The sequence below is a fragment of the Mobula hypostoma genome, chromosome 2, assembly GCF_963921235.1.
Source record: "Mobula hypostoma chromosome 2, sMobHyp1.1, whole genome shotgun sequence".
In the NCBI taxonomy this organism is placed as follows: Eukaryota; Metazoa; Chordata; class Chondrichthyes; order Myliobatiformes; family Myliobatidae; genus Mobula; species Mobula hypostoma.
The window spans coordinates 84,723,212-84,744,011 of record NC_086098.1 but is presented as its reverse complement, the minus strand read 5'-3'; the positions used below and the strand labels follow the sequence as shown (position 1 = coordinate 84,744,011).

General features: G+C 41.2%; 1 protein-coding gene across 3 annotated transcripts in view; it reads right to left on the bottom strand.

Annotated features, from left to right (window-relative positions):
• The window catches only part of arid4b (AT-rich interaction domain 4B), a 152,778-nt gene that overhangs the window by 36,615 nt on the left and 95,363 nt on the right, over nucleotides 1-20,800 (bottom strand). For all 3 annotated transcript variants that reach the window (XM_063039623.1, XM_063039617.1, XM_063039624.1), the window contains 4 exons: nucleotides 17,917-18,089; nucleotides 10,455-10,700; nucleotides 6,320-6,404; nucleotides 1,689-1,896 (listed from right to left, as the gene is read on the bottom strand). In XM_063039623.1, coding sequence (XP_062895693.1) covers nucleotides 1,689-1,896; nucleotides 6,320-6,404; nucleotides 10,455-10,700; nucleotides 17,917-18,089 — 712 coding nt within the window. The remainder of the gene's footprint in view (nucleotides 1-1,688; nucleotides 1,897-6,319; nucleotides 6,405-10,454; nucleotides 10,701-17,916; nucleotides 18,090-20,800) is intronic.

Genomic DNA, 20,800 nt, shown 5'->3' with positions numbered 1-20,800 from the left:
CACAACTTCAGAATTTCCCAGGGGCTTTACAGCTGTGAAGAACTTTTGAGGTTCAAGATTTAAAGATTAGCTTTATTTGTCACATGTACATCGAAGCATACAGTGAAACGTGTCATTTGCATCAAATCAAATCAGTGAGGATTGTGCTGGGCAGCCCCAAGTACTGCCATGCTTCCAGCATAGAATGCCCACAGCTCACTAACCCTAACTGTATGTTTTATCACATACATGTTACCAATCCCAGTACCTTATTCATGTATAAAGATATTTTTGTCACATGTACATCAACAAATCGAAACATACAGGGAGATACATGGCTTACGTCAATGACCAAGGCTGTGCTGGGGGCAGCCCACAAGTGTCACCACACTTGTGGCACCAACATAGCACGTCCACAACTCACTAACCCTAACCATAGGTCTTTGGATTACAGGAGGAATCCAGAGCAACCAGAGGAAACCCATACGGTCAGGGGGAGAACATAGCCAGTGGCTGGAATTGAACACTGATCTCAAAGCTGTTGTACTAAACTCATTCACTAACTGCTATGCTACCGTGGTCAGACAACGCTGTACAGCAGACAGTTGGTGTCCAGAAAAGTCTTGCAACCATAAATGAGATAAGTGACCAAATGCATTGACTTTGTGATGTTGGTAAACAGGTAGATGTCTAGGGAAACAGCTCACATGCTCTTCCAAATAGTGCTTCAAAGTATATTTATTATCAAAGTACATACATGTCACCATTCATTTTCTTTCTGACTGGGATCCTTCACAACTGCCTGAGGGGTTTAATGGGGTTTAGTTTAATATTTCTGCCAAAGGAGAGTACAACACACCCCTATAGAGGCAGAGGTTTGCTAGATTATCCACTAGTCTCTGGAGTGTGACACAAATTTATGATTTTCTTGCCCAGAAAACAATGGTAAGGTATGCAAACTATAACCTACACATATCATGGCAAGGCCACCACTCACCAGAGTCGAACTTTTGCTTTGAAATCAGTCTCAAGTCGATAAGATCATAGGAGCAGAGTTAGGCCATTCAGTCCAAGTCTGCTACCATTCCATTACAGTTGACTTGTTATCCCTCTCAACCTCATTCTCCTGCCTTCTCCCTGTAACCTTTGACACCATGACTAATCAAGAACCTTTCAATCTCCGCTTTAAATATACCCAATGACTTGGCCTCCACAGCTGCCTGTGGCAATATATTCCACAGATTCACCACCTTCTGGCTAAAGAAATTTCTTCTCATCTCTTTTCTAAATGGACGTCTCTCCATTCTGAGGTTGTGTCCTCTGGACCTAGACTCCCCCACTATAGGAAGCATCCTCTTCACAACCCCTCTCTAGGCCTTTGAAATCAATAGGTTTCAATGAGATCCCCACTCATTCTAAACTCCAGCGAGTCGAGGCCCAGAGCCATCAACCACTCCTCATATGTATTCCTGGGATAATTCTTGTGAACCTGTTCGTGGTCATTTTGTAAATAACATTAGCAGTGAAATTCATATGGGTGCATTGCTCTTTAACCAAACAGAAGCTTATTGTATATCAACATTGTTTGCTAGTGCCTGAGGTGAAGTTTTTAGTAAACATCATGCAGTTTTAATCAAGCAATATAATCCATTCAATAAGTATGAAACTGCTCAACTTTCATGCACCTCTTTTCAAAAAGAAGTTATTACCTTGCACTCCATTGGTAATGCAAGAGGCTGCTATAGAAATGTCCTGTTCACAGCTCCTCGCTCCAGTGCCAATTAGTTTTGGAGTAATGTCCGACGACACAGCGTGAGCTGAGGTCTTAGAGAACCGACGGACGCGCACAGACTTGCTGGGAGATTTATCTTCCTTATCTTTTTTATCACTCCTTTCCTTTTCTTTATCTATCTTGCTCTGAAATACAGATGGACATCAAGATTCCCTTCTTTGCCAAACATATTTTTCAAACAGACACCACTATATCTTATCGATTAACCTATATCCAAAGTTAGTTTTGTGCAAAATTAACAGAACTGCATTTGTACTGTAAAATTCAATTTGGGCCCTGTACTTCAGGCAAGATTACCCAGCCTATGAGAGGATACAATGAAGGTTCCACAGCATCTTCTCAGAACTACAATGAAAATAAATTTGCTCATGAAACCCAACAAGTTAGGCAACATCTCTAGGGAAAGCAATAAACAGACGAAGTTTCGGGCCGAGACCCTTCATCAAGTCTGGGCCCAAAACATCAGCTCTTCATTCCGCCTATAGATGCTGCCTGACCTGCTGACTTCCTCCGGCATTTTGCTTTGTTGCTTTGGATTTTCAGCAACTGCAGAAATGCTTGTATTGATAAATTTGCATATACTCAGTTTTTAACTCTCCACTGTGAAAGAGATAAAATGACTCAACAATTAAGTAGAAAGGGATGTAGAGATAGATAGATTCTGCTAATAAACAGATAGCAGCTATATCTAGGCCACAAACTTAAAATCCATACAGGGCATGGGTGCTATCAGTAAACACTTAATCCTTAATAGGCAAACTCAAACTCACTCTATATTTCTATTGGATGAAGATATTATATTGAGTTAGGATATAGATCAGCTTTGAATGAACAGGGGAAAAAGGGGAAGGATTGATTAGCCTATTTCAATTCCTACCTTTACCATGGATATTTGAAATAGAATTACATTAGCATACACACCAAATTCATATCCAATAACTTGCAATTCATGTTTTAAATATAATTGATAACAACACAGATGAATAGATGCTTAGCTGTCCTAAATGCAAACTAAGTAGCAAAAGACTTCAAGGGCCTACTTCATTTGAAATATACATTTACATGCACAGTGGATTCTGGTTAATTGGGTCACCAGTTAATTGGGGCAACACTTAAAGAACAAAAAATAATCAGGAAAATAGCTGCAATTCTCTTTGTTTATTTGGGACACTCTGCTACTTAATTAGGGCAGGAGACAGTTGCCAAACAGTTTCTAATTAGCGTCAGATGCGTGCACTTCTGAGGCCATTAGACACTACACTGTGCTGGAGTGAACAGTTTATAAATAGTGTCACTTGTGTATGTTTGTGTTCAAAAGCAGTGATTTTGTCACTGATAATTGGTGAAAAATAAGAAAAAGACAACTCAGAACTGCTTTGCTCACTGTAGTTTTAAGTATTCAGGCTTGGAGATACCAGAAAAGGCTTGGAGGGAAAATGAAACAATTCAACAAAGAATTTAAAGACATCAACAATCATCTAAAATTAAAGATTAAAGTCTGTTACGAGCCTTGTGGCCCATCAGGCCGATGCTTATGCCAGTTTCCGTGGCGTGAAGTGACTGAGAGTACGAGACTCCCCCCTGGATAGGACGCCAGTCTATCACGAGGTTAACCCCCCAACATATTTGCCAGTACCCATTCTCAGCTGGGTAGACTGGAGCGTTATGTGGCTAAGTGCCTTGCTCAAGGACACACAGGCTGCCTCGGCCGAGGCTCAAACCCACGACCTTCAGATTGCTAGTCCAACGCCCTAACCAGTTTGCCACGCTCTACACAATCAACTAGAATGTTACAATGAAAGAGAAGATTTGGAGAAGGCAATTGTTAAAAGCGCTGCTTGAAGATGATCCATTATCTAAACCAGATGTCTGTACTGATTTTGTTCATTTACAGTCAATCAAAAGAACATGGCAGTGTACACTGCATTAATTCCTGTGCCGATAACCATTAGAAACTAATACACAGTTTTATAGTACTGTAGTAGCATTGATAGTGTTCTAAGTTGTTCTGTTTTTCATCTAAATACAAATCAGTTACCCAGTTAAACAGTAGTTTGTCTTTTTTTTAAAACATCTTTTTAACTATTTCCATGAAACTGTGGCTAATTGGGGCAAGTGCTTAACTGGGTTAAAATGTAGTGGTCCCAATGAGTCCCAATTAACCAGAATCCATTGTATTAGGAATTTGCTGTGGTGTGTTAGCCAGGGTGCAACATGCAACATAAGACAACATTCAACCATTAGAAAGTATAAAGAATTATATAAAAATGAAGTTGGAAGTTAATGTATGGATATGGAATAAAATGTGCAAAAACACCAGCATGTATTTACAATGCAAACAGCATTATAAGAAGTGGATTAAAGTGTTTACAGTGCAGTGCAGTGACGGGTTATAGATAAGAGGGGTAGAGGATGGGGCTAACAGGAATAATTGATTAGAATTTCAGGAGACCATAAAACCCACGGCTGCTTCACAAATTACTCTACTCTGTATTTATTTCCCTAAAGTGGGACAACTCGACATACATCACAAAATGTCTTTGTAATAGAAATTTTAGACAAAAATGACATTAAAAATACGTATTAAAATCAAAGCACAAGGAATCAGACCCTTTATAAATAAGCATTGTAATTTACCTTTATTACCTTGCAGCTTAGAATTGAGATAAAACTAATAACACAACATGTATAGATGCACAGGGTATAAGATGCAAACAAAACTCCAGAGACCACTGGGCACTCTAAAATGTGGCAGTTGTCAAATACTTATCTATACTAATCTCATTTTCTAGCACTCAGCCCTTTCTAAGCCTTGATGTGTTCATCTAAATACTTTTTCCAGCACCCTCTGAGGTAAAGAGTTCTAGATTTCACCCATGCTCTGGGTAAAAAAAGTCCTTCAAAGAGAGAACCCCAGTAATCTCTCTCCCATCACCTCCCAGAATAGGCTGCAATATATCTGATCAGAGCCTACAGATTTCATATTACCTTACAATATGGATAGTAATTTCCGGCAGCTCACAGAACACGAGAGGGCACAGTTTTAAGGTGCTCGGAAGTAGGTACAGAGGAGAAGTCACGGGTAATTTTTTCTTTAAGCAGATAGTGGTGAGTGCGTGGAATAGGCTGCCAGCGACAGTGGTGGAGGTGAATGCAATAGAGGGCTATGGGTAACACTCGGTAATTTCTACAGTAAGGGCCTGTATTGTGCTGTAGGGTTTCTATGTTAGAACATTTCCATTTCCAACTAATCCTGTAACCTATTCTTCCCACATTCTTATCAATGCCCCCTAGATTCTACTACTCAGCAACACACCTAGCAATTTACAGCAGCCAACTAACCTAACAACACGTGTGTTTGGGATTTAGGAGGACCCGAAACATCAGTAGGAAACCTATGTAGTCAAAGTGAAACGTGTAAATACCACAAAGACAGTACTCACAAAACACAAAAGAATCTGCTCATGCTGGAAATCCAGAGCAACACACACAACATGCTAGAGGAGCTCAGCAGAGCAGGCAGCATCTGCGGAAAGGAATAAACAGTCGACATTTTAGGCTGAGACCATCGAGACAGTCAGTCCTGATGAAGGGTCTCGGCCTGAAACATCGACTGTTTATTCCTTTCCAAAGGCAGCACTCAGTGGTCAGGGTTGAAGCTGGGTCATTGAAGCTATGAGACAGCAGTTTGACTAGCTGTGCCACCCTTTACACCTGCTAAGATAGTTGACTTTTCAACAGTAACCTGACCTGGAATTTCACCGTCCCCTCCCATTTATGCCCCTCTCCATAGTGAATACAGCCGAGAAGAGTTCATTTAACACCTCACGCAGTGCTCCAACTCTGTGCGCAGATTATCACTCCAGTCTTTAATGTGCCCAACTCTTTCCTTAGTTATTTTCTACCCTTAATATACATGTACCTTGTCTGCAAGTATAATTTCACGTACCGTCCTGATAACTTAAAAAAAAAACTCCTTACACTATCTATGTTCCTGTAGGGCCTGTACTTGTATCACTTTCAGAATCAGAATTAGGTTTCATATCACTGGCATATTATCATGGAATTTGTTGTTTTGTGGCAACTGTACATTGTAATACATAATAAAAAACTATAACAATAAAACATATATATATAATTTAATTAAATTAAATATGTAGTGCAAAGAGAGAGCAAAAAAACAGAAAAAAATAGTGAGGTGTGTCCATTCAGAAAACTGAGGGGTGGAAGCCGTTTCTGAAACTTTGAATGTATGTCTTCAGGCTCCTGCATCTCCCCCTTGATGGTAACAATGAGAAGCAGGCACGACATGCATGATGGGGGTCTTTAATAATGGATGCTATCTTTTTGAGGCATCGTCTTTTGAAGATGTCCTCAATGCTGCAGAGGCTGATGCCCATGATGAAGCTGGCTGATCCATGGATCTAACTATGTTTCAGCAGGGCCAAGACCACAATGTAGGAATACAATTTAAATATATTAGTAGTTGTTTTTTTTTTAAAAACAGATCTTCTTGAAATGTCATGTGTCTGATAGCAATACACATACCTTTATTTTCTTTCTGTGTTTAATTTTTGGGACATTTTTATCTGCAGGACGCACTATTTTATCTGCCTTGATCCATTCATCGTACCTGAAAAACAAAAAAAATGTCACACCATGTGTTGGAAGGACACACTGAAGATTATAAACACAAGTAGGTGGAACATTCAGTACTACTAAAGAATTCAAGCTTCATTGCAGGTTGCCAAATAGAAGTGGAGACTGCCAAATCCACCTCATAGAGCAAACAGAACATTATGATCAAGGCAAAAGAATACCAGTCCTGTATATAATCTAACAATAAAAAGAGGCTTAATCCTGTTACATGGCACAATTACAAATGGATATTAAAACACAAGAGATTCTGCATATGTTGAAAATCTAGAGTACCACACACAAAATGCTGAGGAACTCAGCAAGTCAGGCAACAGATATGGAGAGGAATAAACAGTCGAAGTTTTGGGCCGAGACCCTAGTCCTGATAAAGGGTCTCGGCCCGAAACATTGTATGTTCATTCCCCTCCATAGATACTGCCTGACCTGTGGAGTTCCTCAAGCATTTTGTGTGTGTTGCTCTGGATATTAAAAGTTGTTGACAAGACAAAATGCAGTTCGGACAATATGGTCCTATACAATGACAATATTTCAATGTGGAAGAAAAGAGCATAATTCATTTCAAATGGCCTTTTCTTTAAGTGCCCATGCACAGTAAAAAAAAAAGAATAATACTTTGAAAAGTCTCTCCCAGATTCATTGGTTGAAATAAGCATAGGTATTTTTCTTTTTACAAAAAAAAGAACATTTGAAATGAGTGAACAGCCCAAGCAGGAAAATGGCACTGTCAAAGGGAACAGGCCAGGATTCAGAAACAACCACGCTGCCAAATGGCTTTAACAAAATATAGCAAAATCAGTTTTTCTTGGTGGTTTTCAAATTTGTTATTGACAGATGGTCACAAAACCAAGGAAAACTGTGTGAGTTGGGATTCAGGTTGTGGTGGGAAGGAATAAGTGAAACAAAGACATCCGCTGTGTTCTGTAAAATAGATCTTTAAATGTGACCACAGGAATCGGAAATTTTGCTCCCTAGTCTCATCTCTATTTTAATTCTGCCCTGTAAATTTCCACTCCTGCTTTTGCTGAAAGTGAGTGTAACATGGAGGTGAACTACTTCTCTCAGTTAGGTCTGGCCAGCTAAATACAACCTGCACTTTCACCCATCCTCAATACAGATTCTACAACACATTTCAGACAGAGACCAAATTTGAGCACAAGGAGCTCTGAATTGCTAGACATAAACCCTTAGCAGTCCCCTCCCTGGGCATTACCACTGTAATGAGAAGTACTAGCATAACATAACCATCTGCTGTGTAAACATGTACTTACTGAATGCTCTGTGCTGGCATCTTAACTCATAACAAGTTCTATTCATGCATTACCATTCGTGCTCCCAGACTTTAATATTTAGATTCTAATGTTGAAACCTCGCCATGGCCATGACTCAACATGATCTCAATGGTCCACTGCTCTGGCCTCCAGCCCCACACCAACTTACATTGCCACTTCCAAACTTCACCTCAAAAATTGGTGGGTCTATCTTTACTCCCCCAGACCAAACCCTTCAAACCTCTCTGAAGGATTCCTTTAACACATTTCTCTTTGACCAAGCTTTTAAACACCAATGTTAGTTTTACCTCTTGTAGCCTGGTTGAATTTTTATTTGCTCTACCTGTGCAGCACCTGAGGGCCCACCAATAGACAAACCCTTAGGAAACCATCATACTCGACTCAAGTGATTGCACTATTCTGTCTGAATTTAAAATTTGCGAGGCATTTTATATGCTTAATTTTTAGTCACTGCTGCAATAACTTAGTGACTATTACCTCCCTTTGAAATTCAACTACTCATTCCTGTAAATGTTAAGATTAAAGTTTATGAAAGATTGGATGGATTGCTCCCTCTCTTACTGCAGCCATAGAGCAACACTTAAATTTGTGCTGATTTCTGAGGTTGAAAGGGTACCACAGTGTTATGGTAATAAGGTACTACCTCTCATAACCACTGTTTACCTAACCCAAGGTGGATATGCCAGAGGTCTGCTTTAGCTTTTATATCACTGATTCTAATTGGATGATACAAATGCTCAGTACGACATTTATCTCATGTCCAGGGCTCATCCTTATGATCTTTTCCCATCTATTTAACATAATCTAAAGCCACAGAGACAAATTTCCAAGACCTTCTGAACATGACTCCACATACATCCCTGGTTTGTATCATGGGCCAAAGAGCCTGTACTGTGCTGTGCTGTAATGTTCTGTGTTTTGTTCCAGGGAGCAGTGGCTGTAGCTGCCCAAGTTCTATAATAGCAACAATTCTTCAATTTTAATGCAAACAATTCTTCAATTTTGTCTACTTCTCCAGGACATTGTAAAACACTTTGACATATTTTTTTTGGACATCTCTGTACCATCCACTTAGTTTTCTTGGTTTTATTTGATAACATTCCCGTGAAATGTCTTAGGATGTTCTTCCCACATGAAAGATGCTGCTTTCAATGCAAGTTGTCATTGGTTAATCAGATGCAAGTCATCCTATTCCCGATGGCCACCCATTTTAATTCTTCTCCCCCTTCCCATACCAACATGTTGATCCATGGCCTCTTCTGTTGCCATGGTGAGGCCATCCTCAGGTTGGAGGAGCAGCATCTCATATCACGTCGGGGTAGCCTACAACTTGACGGCACTAACATTGATTTTGCTAACTTCTGCTAATTCCTCCCCCATTTATCTTAACTTGTTTTCCCACTCTTCATTCTGGTTTCCCTCGCACCCATTCTCTTCTCTTCACCTGCCCATTACCTACCTCTGGTGCCCCTCCTTCTTCCCTTTCTCCCATGACCCACTGTCCTCTCCTAATAGATTCCTTCTTTTCTAATATTTTACTTTTTCCACCTTGCACCTCCCATCCCACCCATCCACCTTCCTCACCTGGTCTCACCTGTCCATCTGATCTCCTTCCCCTCCCCCCACCTTCTTATTCTGACTTCTACCCCGTTCCTTTCCAGTCCTGAATGGTCTCAGCCCAAAACACTGACTGTTTATTCCCCTGCTGAGTTCCTGCAGCATTTTGCATGTGTTGCTGAAGATTTCCAGCATCTGCTGAATCCTTTAAGTCAAATAAGTAATGCTTCTGTGGTACGCAGTTTCCTTGTCTCCTTTGTTGAGTATAAGCACCCCAGTTAAAGCAAGACCATTTGAACATTAAGCCAATAGCAGTGGAAAGTGTGGGGTAAATACAATTGAAAAATTAGGTAAATTTCTCTAAGTTATTGCACTGATGCTTCGAGTACAGGAATCAAAACCTAAAGTGCAACCGCACCAACTACCTGAAGGGGTGGTAAAATATTCCAACAGAGGTCAAATCACTATGTCTGCAGAAAATGCAAGTCCTACACAAATTCCAAAGCACTATAGGAAATCAACAAAATAGAAGGATAGCTTCTGAAAGCTTTCAACTCTGGTCGACTCATTATAGTAAGGATATAAAGGCTGTGGAGAGGGTGAGAGAAGATTTAATGGATTATAGACATCTTACGAGAAAACATCAAGTGAGCAAGGGCTTTTCTCTTTAGAGCAAAGGAGGATGAGAAGAGACAAAGGTGTATAAGATGATAAGAGACATAGATAGAGTAGACAGCCAGCTGCTTTTCCCCAGGATAGCAATGGCTAATATGAGAGGACACAATTTTAAGGTGATTAAAGTATAGGGAGGATGTCAGTGATAGGTCAGTTTGTTGTTCTTTTCTTTTCTTTTTTTTTTAACACAGCAAGTGATAAGTGCATGAAATGTGTTGCCTGAGGCCGTGGTAGAGGCAGAAACTAGATTCTTAGATGGCACATGGATGATGGAAAAATAGAGGGCGACATGTGAGGGAAGAGATAGACTGATTTTGGAGTAAGTTAAAAGGACAGCACAATGTGGGCTGAATGGCCTGTACTGTGCTGAACTGTTCTATGTTCTTATAACATGACTATTAGAGAAGAGAGGGAAGATAAGTGATCAATTTAATGGAAAAATTTAAATTTGCATTGACCTTTCCCTTTAACAACTCTGTATGTGATTTATACATCTAACTCACCTCACGTTCCAGCCACAGTAGTGCACTAGGTAGAGGACCATTCCACCTTCCACGTCACAATCTTTAATGCTGGCTTCATAGAGCTTCTGGTTCCTCCCTCGGCCATACCTCACTTGGACTTTCATTCCTGGTGGGTAGCACTCAAATTCTTCCTCTTCATCTTCCCTCTCTTCACCATCATCACCAACGTCCTCCTCTTCATCTTCCTCACCCTCTTCATCCTCATCCTCTTTACTGCTTTCATCTCTAACCCCAGACAAATGAAAAACATGCATGTTTTTAAAACAATAACAACAACTAACTCCCTTTTTGCATTCAAAATGGTCACTGTGATGTGATACACTGCAATATTATCATCACTTCTGATTCCATAAGGCTGCTAACACTAAGAAGCAACACTGGGCTTCCTTTCATAGTAATTATGGCACAGAATAGTCAGTGGGAACTTGTGTCCAGACGATAAGCAACTAATGACCATTGTTGTGCCACTTAAAAATTCATTTCAGAGTGCAATTTGCTGGAAGTAATTTAATACAATGTTTTTTTTTAAATACATAAGAAGAGTCCACATTTCCTAAGCTTAAATACATTCGGTGGCCAGATTATTAGGTACACCTGTTCATTAATGCAAATATCTAATCAGCCAATCATGTGACTGCAACTTGAATCACAAAGGCAGGCAGACATGGTCAAGAGGGTCAGATTTTGTTCACATTAAACATCAGAATCGGGAAAAATGTGATCTAAGTGACTTTCATAATTTGATGTGGCCACTGAGTGTAGTTGCCAGATGGGGCATTTTGAATATCTTAGAAGCTGCTGATCTCCTGGAATTTTCCTGCACAACAGTCTCCAGCGTTTACAGAAAATGGTGCGAAAAACAAAAAAAAAATTCAGTGAGCGGCAGCTCTGCGGGCGAAAATGCCTCGTTAATGAGTGAGGTCAGAGGAGAAAGGTCAGACTGGTTCAAGCTGACAGGAAAGCAACAGTAACTCCAAATAATCACGCATTTCAACCATGGTGTGCTGAAGAGCATCTCTGAACATACAACACATCGAACCTTGAAGTACATGAGCTACAGCAGCAGAAGACCTCACTGGGTTCCACTCCTGTACTACTAAAGTGGCCACTGAGTATGAGTGTACACTGACAAAATGGGCCTGATAAAGCACATTCAAATCTTTGCCCCTGAACCATAAGCATTTCAAGTCCTACTAACCCTCGCCTATAAAGTCCAGCAACAAAGTCCTACATTTATGCTTCATTTTCTGATTTGCCCTATTTTAGACATCTTGTAGGTACAGTGATTTGGGAAAAAATTTCAGTTGGTGTCACTCGTCCACAGGCAGATGTAACTTAAATCTGTTCAGAACAACCACCTGATAATAAATTACTGGGAAACGTGGATTTTTGTGTTTCCATGGAAACACCATAAAGACAAATAATTTTGCCATCCTTTATACTTTTGTGGATTAGTTACTCAAATACAGACATCATCCTCTCAAGTAACTGTTCCAAAGATTTATTTCTGGATTAGTTTTCTCCTCAGGACCTCAGCAGTCGGCTTTGTGGAAGCCCTCATTCTTGGCTGTATGCACTCCCTACTTTACAGTCCTGTAAAGGCTCTCGCGAGTATACAAGGAACTCTGCAGAAATGCAAGTTGTACATTGCAATAAGCATTCCACAGGGAGTTTAAAACGAGCTTCTGATTAAAGTAATCTTCCAGATAATTGGAACAAAGCCTTGTTTGCACTTTAATTGACTGACAGTTATGAAGTAAGTATGTTGCCTTTAAGCTAAAATAAATTTTATCAAGCCAGTCTACAGATTTGGCTCACTCAAAGCCAGCTCAATAAGAGTTGGAATGAACATGGCAGTGAGTTTTATGCTAAAGTTAAAAAAAAATCCACTGCAGATGATTATGGTATCTTTGCATTCCATCTTACCCTGCTGCCCACATCACTCTGAATTGCTAGTTATCTAACTATCACCAAGGGCCCTGATCTGCTCAACGTATCACTGACATATATACAGAAAGGTCCCAGAAGAGGGCCATTAACATCATGAAGGATCCCTCACTGCTCATGGACTGTTTGTCCCACTCCCATCAGGGAGGAGGCTACGTAACATCCATGCCAGGACCTCCAGAGTCAAAAACATTTACATTCCCCCAAGCATTAAGGCTGAATAACACCTTCAGCCACTAACTCAAATTTCCACAACCCCCACCACCACTATTTTATCATTTCCTGTCAGTCACCTTATGTACAAACACTCTTGTGCCTCGCGTCACTTTATGGACGTACAGACAATCTCTGTATTCAAGCTATATTTATATTTATTGTGTTCTTTTAAAATTATTGTGTGCTTTATACCTTTGTGATTTTTTGGGCTTAATCAGATCCAGAGTAACAATTATTTTACAAGTGTGTACTGGAAATTACTTTAAACAATTTGCAAGTTAAATCTGAATGAGAACCAAACCTATTTTAATTTCACTAACTCCGTTGCTGCTTTTACAGTCTTTGGTACATCATGTATCCCTGTTAATTTGACTCAGATTCCCACTGCTGATTTTCCTGCCTTTGTTATTAATGATTTCTTCGCCAGTATTCCCATCACCATTTCTGAGTGTGTATTTCACCTATCAAACTCCAAATTCATGGTTCCATTAACAAAATGTAGTTCCCTATTATTGCAATGCCACCCCACATTCACACAGACTGCAGACACTTGAATGATCTCCCTTATAAACTGAGTGCAAACTGGCCTCCATGGCCTCCTCTCAGGTGGGAGAAGCAACACCTCTTATTCATCTGAGTAGCCTCCAACTGGATGGCATTATGGCAAGTTCTAATGTCCAGCAATTTCTCCACCATCCACCTTCTCTTCTTCTGTTCCCATTCTGGCTCCCCCTCACCCCTTCTCTTCTCCTAACCCCCCCCCCCATCACCTCCTACCTCCCTCTGGTTCTTCTCCTTCCCTTTCTCCCACAGTCCACTCTCCTTTCCTGTCAGATTCCTTCCTCAGCACCTTTTATCTTTTCCCACACATGACCTTCCAGCTTCTCACTTCATCCACCCCTCCTCCACTTTCCCCCTCACCTGGTTTCAACTATCACCAGCCTACTTGTAGATGTTGGATATCTAGCACCTGCAGGAAATGATTGCATTTAACTGAAAGTTAGTCTCGGGACATAGGCAGGTAAACCCACTCCTTTCCCCCTTTCTCCACCCTCCTCTCATGCCTTGACACTCACTGTCATTACTTTTCTTCATTACACCTCTCTCTCTGTACTGCATTTTAAGGTACTTTTAGCCTATCCTCCTTGCTTCGCACCCTGCATACCAGGGATGCTTCTTTCCCTGTTCTTCCCACTGCTTCCACACTGCCCAATAACCATTATATTTTATGTCTAAGCAATTTTGACAAAAGTAATTTTTAATTAAGCCTGATTTGGATTGAGTTTATTATTCATAGGAAAGGGACATTTTCAAAGGTGGGGGAAAAAAAGGGGAGGTACAGACTACAGAAATTTAACATACTGGGGACTAAGAAATGTCTTTTGGAAGGAGCCTTCCAAAATGGGAAGGTTAAATAGTTAAATGTATTGAAACATCAGCTGTGCTTCCTTTCAGTACCTATCCCGTCAACACGGCACTTCACTGAACATTCACTGAATAAAACCACTCAGGCATAGCAGTTAGCGTGACTCTATTATAGTTCAGGGCACCTGAGTTCGGAGTTCAATTCTGGTGTCCTCTGCAAGAAAGTTTTTAATATCCTTCCTGTATGTGCATGGGTTTCCTCCCAAAGTCCAAACATATGCTGGTTAGTAGACTAATTGGTTATTGTAAATTGCCCTGTGATTAGTCCAGGATTAAACGCAAACACGAGGAAATCTGCAGATGCAGGAAATTCAAGCAACACACACAAAAAATGCTGACGAACGCAGCAGGCCAGGCAGCATCTCTAGGAAGAAGTACAGTCGATGTTTCGGGCTGAGACCCTTTGTCAGGTCTAACTGAAAGAAGAGCTAGTAAGAGATTTGAAAGTGGGAGAGGGAGGGGGAGATCCGAAATGATAGGAGAAGACAGGAGGGGGAGGGATGGAGCTAAGAGCTGGAAAGTTAATTGGCAAAAGGGATACAAGGCTGGAGAAGGGAGAGGATCATGGGACGGGAGGCCTAGGGAGAAAGAAAGGGGGAGGAAAGCCCAGAGGATGGGCAAGGAGTATAGTCAGAGGGAGAGAGGGAGAGAAGGAGAGAGAGAGAGAGAGAGAGAGAGAGAGAGAGAAAATAAATAAATAAATAACAGATGGGGTACAAGGGGGAGGGGGGGGCATTAGCGGAAGTTTGAGAAGTCAATGTTCCTGCCATCAGGTTGGAGGCTACCCAGACGAAATACAAGGTGTTGTTCCTCCAACCTGAGTGTGGCTTCATCTTAACAGTAGAGGAGGCCGTGGATAGACATATCAGAATGGGAATGGGACATGGAATTAAAATGTGTGGCCACTGGGAGATCCTGCTTTCTCTGGCGGACAGAGCATAGGTGTTCAGCAAAACGGTCTCCCAGTCTGCATCGGGTCTCGCCAATATATAGAAGACCGCATCAGGAGCACCAGACACAGTATATCACCCCAGCCGACTCACAGAATTAAACAGATGGGTTGTTGGGTGGCGTCTCTGGGTGGTTAGGAGGGTCTATTCCGTGCAATATCTCTAAATAAATAAATAAATAAAAGGAAAATCTACATGCAGAAAATATGGAGGATGATCCACTGGTGTCAATTGAAAGGGTGTGAGAAAGACTTCTGAAAGCAGCAACTGTTGTGTCTGGAGGAGATGTAAATAGACATCAGAGAAGAATAATGAAAATATTTTGTTAATATGAAATACAGAACACTGCAATGGCTCGGAACCAAGTGTAAAGGAAAATGCTACGAAAACCCACTCTCTACATTCTTACTTCTGAGATTTATTCATTTTCCAAAGCCGTGGCTCCTTTACTACCATAGTCGAGATGGCTGTCAGCCAAGTCCACTTTATTTCCTGCACTCCGACTCTCTCTCCGTATAGCTGAAGGATAAGGTTTCCCTAGTAATCACCTTGCAGCCAACCAGTGGATCATCCTCCATATTTTCTGCTGCCTTCATCAAGGATGCCACAACTAAACACACCTTGCCCCCTCCTCCTGTCACCTCTTGGCATTCTGAAGAGACCTCTCGTTACCTTTGTTTATTCTCAGATCTCCACCAACATCCACCCCTCACACGGTTTCCTATGTAACTACAGAAATTACGAAGCTTGTACTTTTGCCTCATTAATATCTGAGGATCCAAATACTCTTTCCAAGTGAAACAACCATTTACTTCCTTCTCTTTCAATTCCATTTGGCCTCCTTTATGCAGTTTAATCTAGAACAGAGAATCTAAACTCATGTTGGGTGATAATTGATCTTCCAGTTAACTGTAACTTTAATTCTCCACCACACACCCATTCTGATTGCTCTGCAGCCCATCTGAGTGCAGTCCATCTAGTCCAGGTGATTTGTCAACTTTCAGACCTTTCAGCTTACCAAGCAACTTCTCCTTAATAACAGTGATTACACTCACCTGCTCTCTGCCACCCTCGAATTTCTGGCATATTGTTGGTATCTTCCACAGTGATGAGCAATGCAGAATGTTTACAAGTTTGTCTGCCATTACTATCTTTCCAGGGTCATTTTCCAGCAGTCTGATATCCACTGTCACCCCTCTTACATACACTTCATATATTTAAAAATAACGTTTGGCACCCTCTTTTATATTATAGGCTAGCTTTCCTTTCTATTTCATCTGATCTTTCCTTATTACTTGCATAGTTGCCATCTATTTGTTTCCTTTCTATTTCATCTGATCTTTCCTTATTACTTGCATAGTTGCCATCTATTTGTTTTTACAAGCTTCCCAATCCTCCAGTTCCCACAAATTCTTGCTATATTACATGCCCCCTCTTTTGCTTTTATGCTGCAGCCATGGTGTTATCCTTGTTTTAGAATACTACTTCTTTGGGATGTATCTATCCTGTGCCTTCTGAATTGCTCCCAGAAACTCCAGCCATTGGTGTTCCATTCCAATCAACTTTAGCCAGCTCCTCTCTCATGCCTCTACAATTCCCTTTACTCCACTGTAACATTGATACATCTGATTTTAGCTTCTCCCTCTCAAACTGCAGAGTGAATTCTATCCTATTATGATCATAGCCTCCTAAACATTCTTTCACTTTAAGCTCCCTAATTAAATCTGGTTCATTACACAACAGGCAATCCAGAACTGCCTTTCTCCTTGTGGGCTCCACCCAAGCTGCTCTAAAATGCCATCTCATAGGAATTCCACAAATTTCTTCTCTTGGTATCCAACACAAACCTGATTTTCCCAATTTATTTGCATATTGAAATTCCCATGACTATGGTAACAATTGCCTTCCTTCAACTATTCCAACAAAGCCCAATGTAAGCTTGAGGATTGACATCTCATCTTCAAGCTGCACGGTAGTGTAGTGGTTAACGTAATGCTATTACAGCACCAGTGATTGGGTTCAATTCTGCCACTGCTTGTAAGGAGTTTGTATATTCTCCCCATGACCTTGTGGGTTTCCTCCGGGTTCTCTGAATTCCTCCCACATTCCAAAGATGTACAGATTAGTTAGGGTTAGTAAGTTGTAGGCATGCTATATTGGCATCGGAAGCATGGCTTGTGGGCTGCCTCCAGCACATCCTCAAACTATGTTTGACGTTAATGCAAACGATGCATTTCACTGTATGCTTTGAAGTTTCAATATCTATGTGACAAATAAAGCTAAACCCTTTGATCTAACTTTGTTAAAGTGCCTGGAGCCCAACAAAGAATTCAACGATATCAGATAGCCAGCCTTTCCAGTTTTTGCCAGCAGTAGATAGTTCTGTGTAAGGGCGGAGATGCTAAGGGTGTTCATTGAGTCAGGCAGCATCTGTATATGGAGAGGGCAGGCAGGGACAGTGGCTTTCTTTTTCTCTCCAGGGATGCTGACTGATATGGCAGGTATTTCCAATATTTTGTGTTCTAATTTGACATTTTCAGTTTTATGTGTTATCCACCTGGTTAATTGTTACCTCATTTGAAAAGGTCCCATTATACTAATAACAAAAAAAAACACATCTTTAAGGTTGTAATGAAAGAATTACAATTAGGGAGTCTATACTTTGTCAGGCTATTCTATTCTTGCACCTTGTAGAATAATGTTTTCCTCTATGCATCAACACACCACACAATTTGCATCCCTTCCCCAAGAAAATGACACAGGACACCTTCAACAAATTTAGATGATACGTCAACTCACAGTTTAGAAGTTAGCTGGCGTCAGACCTAATCTTCAGCACTGATTCACTAAGATAAGCAACTATACACTGCAATTCATTTTGTTTTAAACCATGGAATACTCACACATGCTTTTCTTTATCCACCGTTTTTTGTGGTTTTAATTCTTCGGTTTTACATCTTTGATCGTCTTTCGCGTTGTAGATTTGATTGCTTTTCCCTTCCTCACTTTCTTCAGTTTTCACTTTGCTGCTTTCTGGTGCCTGTGCAGTACAGTCTGGTAGGTGTCGTTTTCTTGTCTGAGAGAACAAAACAGCTCAGTTACTAACAAGCAAAGGTGATGCCTGTTCTATGTTCATGTGGTTTTGGAGGGAAGTGGAAGCGAGGTGACAGTGGGTGGAAGGATGGAGTAAGAGATAAGGGGACCGACCTGCTCTCAGTTGTGGGATGGAGCCGGGTCCATAAGATTACAAGACATAGGAACAGAATTAGGCCATTCAGCCCATCATGTCTTCACTGCTATTCCTTCATGGAAGATTTATTTTCCCCTCAAGCCCATTCTCCAGCCTTCTCCCTGTAACCTTTGACACCCTTACTAATCAAGAACCTATTAACCGCTGCTTTAAACATACCTAATGACTCAGCCTCCACAGCTGTCATGCCAATGAATCCCACAGATTCATCACCCTCTGGTTAAAAAAACCTCCCTCTCATCTCTGCTCTAAAAGTATGTCAACCCAACGTTACTCATCAAAAGCATTAGAATAGACCCAGAATTACTAGTACCAAGTCACTGATTGACTGATAAGTTGGTGATACCGGATACAGTACTTTGTTAGAATAATTAAAGCCACCTCACTAGTATTTCTAGTACCTGATGGATTTATAAACAGTGAACACTAGAGATCCTGCAGATGAGGTCACTCTCAGGCTGGAGGAGCAACACCTCATCTTCTGCCTGAGTAGCCTCCAATCTGACAGCATGAAAACATTACTTTCCCTCTTCTTCCATTCCCCACTCTGGCTCCCCTCTTACCTCTTCTCTTCTCCTCACCTGTCTAACACTTGCCCCTGTGACCCTACTCCTTCTCTTTCTCCATGGTCTACTCTCCTCACTTATCAAATTTCTCCTATTTCTGCCCTTTACCTTTTCCACCGTTCACCTCCCTGCTTCTTACTTCATCCCTCTCCCCCTCACCTGGTCTCACCTTGTTATCCTCTAGATTATAATTCTCCCCTCCCACCACCTCCAACCTTATTTTGGTTCCTCCAGCTTCCTTTCCAGTCCTAATGAAGGGTCTCAGCCCAAAACGCTGACTGTTTATTCCCCTCCATCAATGCTGCCTAACCTGCTGAGTTCCTCCAGTATTTTGTCTGTGTTATAAATAGTAACTCTGTTTCATCTTTCAGAAAGAGGTCACATTCTCGAGTTGCTAATCACATTTTGTTGCCTTCTCACATGTATTATGGACATAGTCTAAACACATTCAATGGAACTGTCAGCAACAGTGGGCAAATTCAAGACATACAAAGATTCAAAGACATATTTATTATCACAGAATTATACACCTTGAAATCTGTCTGATTTTAGGCAGCCACAAAGTAACCCAATTAAAAAAAGACCAAAAACCATTGCAGAGAGAGAGAGAGAGAGAGAGAGAAAAGCATCGTGCCAACAGCATCCCGGACCCATTCACAGAGCAGGCTCAGAGCATGGGTCTCCAGTTCATCACACCAGACATATCAGTTCATACCCTTGGTGCTGTGGTGAAAGGAATGAATATTCACGGGAAAGCGAGCGAAATCAGCCCATCCCTCACCTCTGTACTCAACACTTGGACTTCCAGTCTGTCTGCAGAGACGTTTAAATTATCCAAGCACCAAGTAGTGCCACGCTCCAGGACCTGAATTCTGATATGCCTGGGCCGCTCCGCCTGAAGCCGTTCTCGATCTCACCAAATTGGCTCGGTAGCTTGGAGTAATCCAACCTCACACCTGGGTTAGGTGGATGGACATCAAAACTCTTCCACATCAACTCCTCTCCAAATTGTTCACTCCATCTCTGACAGCAATATGAACTCTGTCTGCTTTCCTGGCTCGAACATGAACACGTTGTGCCTCAGAATGCCCCAACACAGTTCATCCCTGAACCAGCCTCGCCTCCGCCTGCCTCCTCACTGTGTGCATGATAACTCACCACAAATTGCTTCATGAAAGATGTTATAAGGAACATTTTTAGTCGAATCTCTTGCCTTATGATTTACCAGTAAGTTGTTGCACATCTTTGGTAGGGCCACCTTAACCTGGAGATTTTAAGACCCTCAGGTGAAGGCCATACTGGAGGTAAGATTCCAGACAATGAGTTATAGGACCCTGCAGGAGGCTATTCAGCCCATTGTACCTGTACTTGGTATCAGTTGCTGTCTATTACAATAAGAAAGTCATGCATCTCTACCACACATTTCATATCTTCACAACATATTTTAAAGTGCGTATAAATTGTACGCATGACCTTTCTGAAGGTAAAAGAAACAGCCATACAAGATAGGGCTGGCATTTTACCCATTTTAACCAGCAGAATTTTACCCAGGTCACTGGCTCTGTAATAGTTTTACATTAATCACTATGTTAAAAGGTAACATAGTGATTAGTGTAAAACTATTACAGAACCAGTGACCTGGGTAAGATTCTGCTGCTGTCTGCAGAGAGTTTGCACGCTCTCCTTGTGACAGTGTGCATTTCCTCCCACATTCCAAAGACGTCTGGGTTGGCAGCTTATTGGTCACATGGGTGGGGCAGGCTCACTGGGCCAGAAGGGCCCGTTATCCTACTATATCTCTAAATTTAAAAAAATTAAAAACTGAAATAATGCAATCTGCAAATCTGATTTTGTGTTCAGTTGATAGTACTGCTTAAGGGACAAATGTTCAGCAGGGCAGTTAGAAGAATGCCCAAATTCTTCAAAATAGTATCTCGAGTTCTTTTATAGCGCATGGATGAAGAGGTGGCC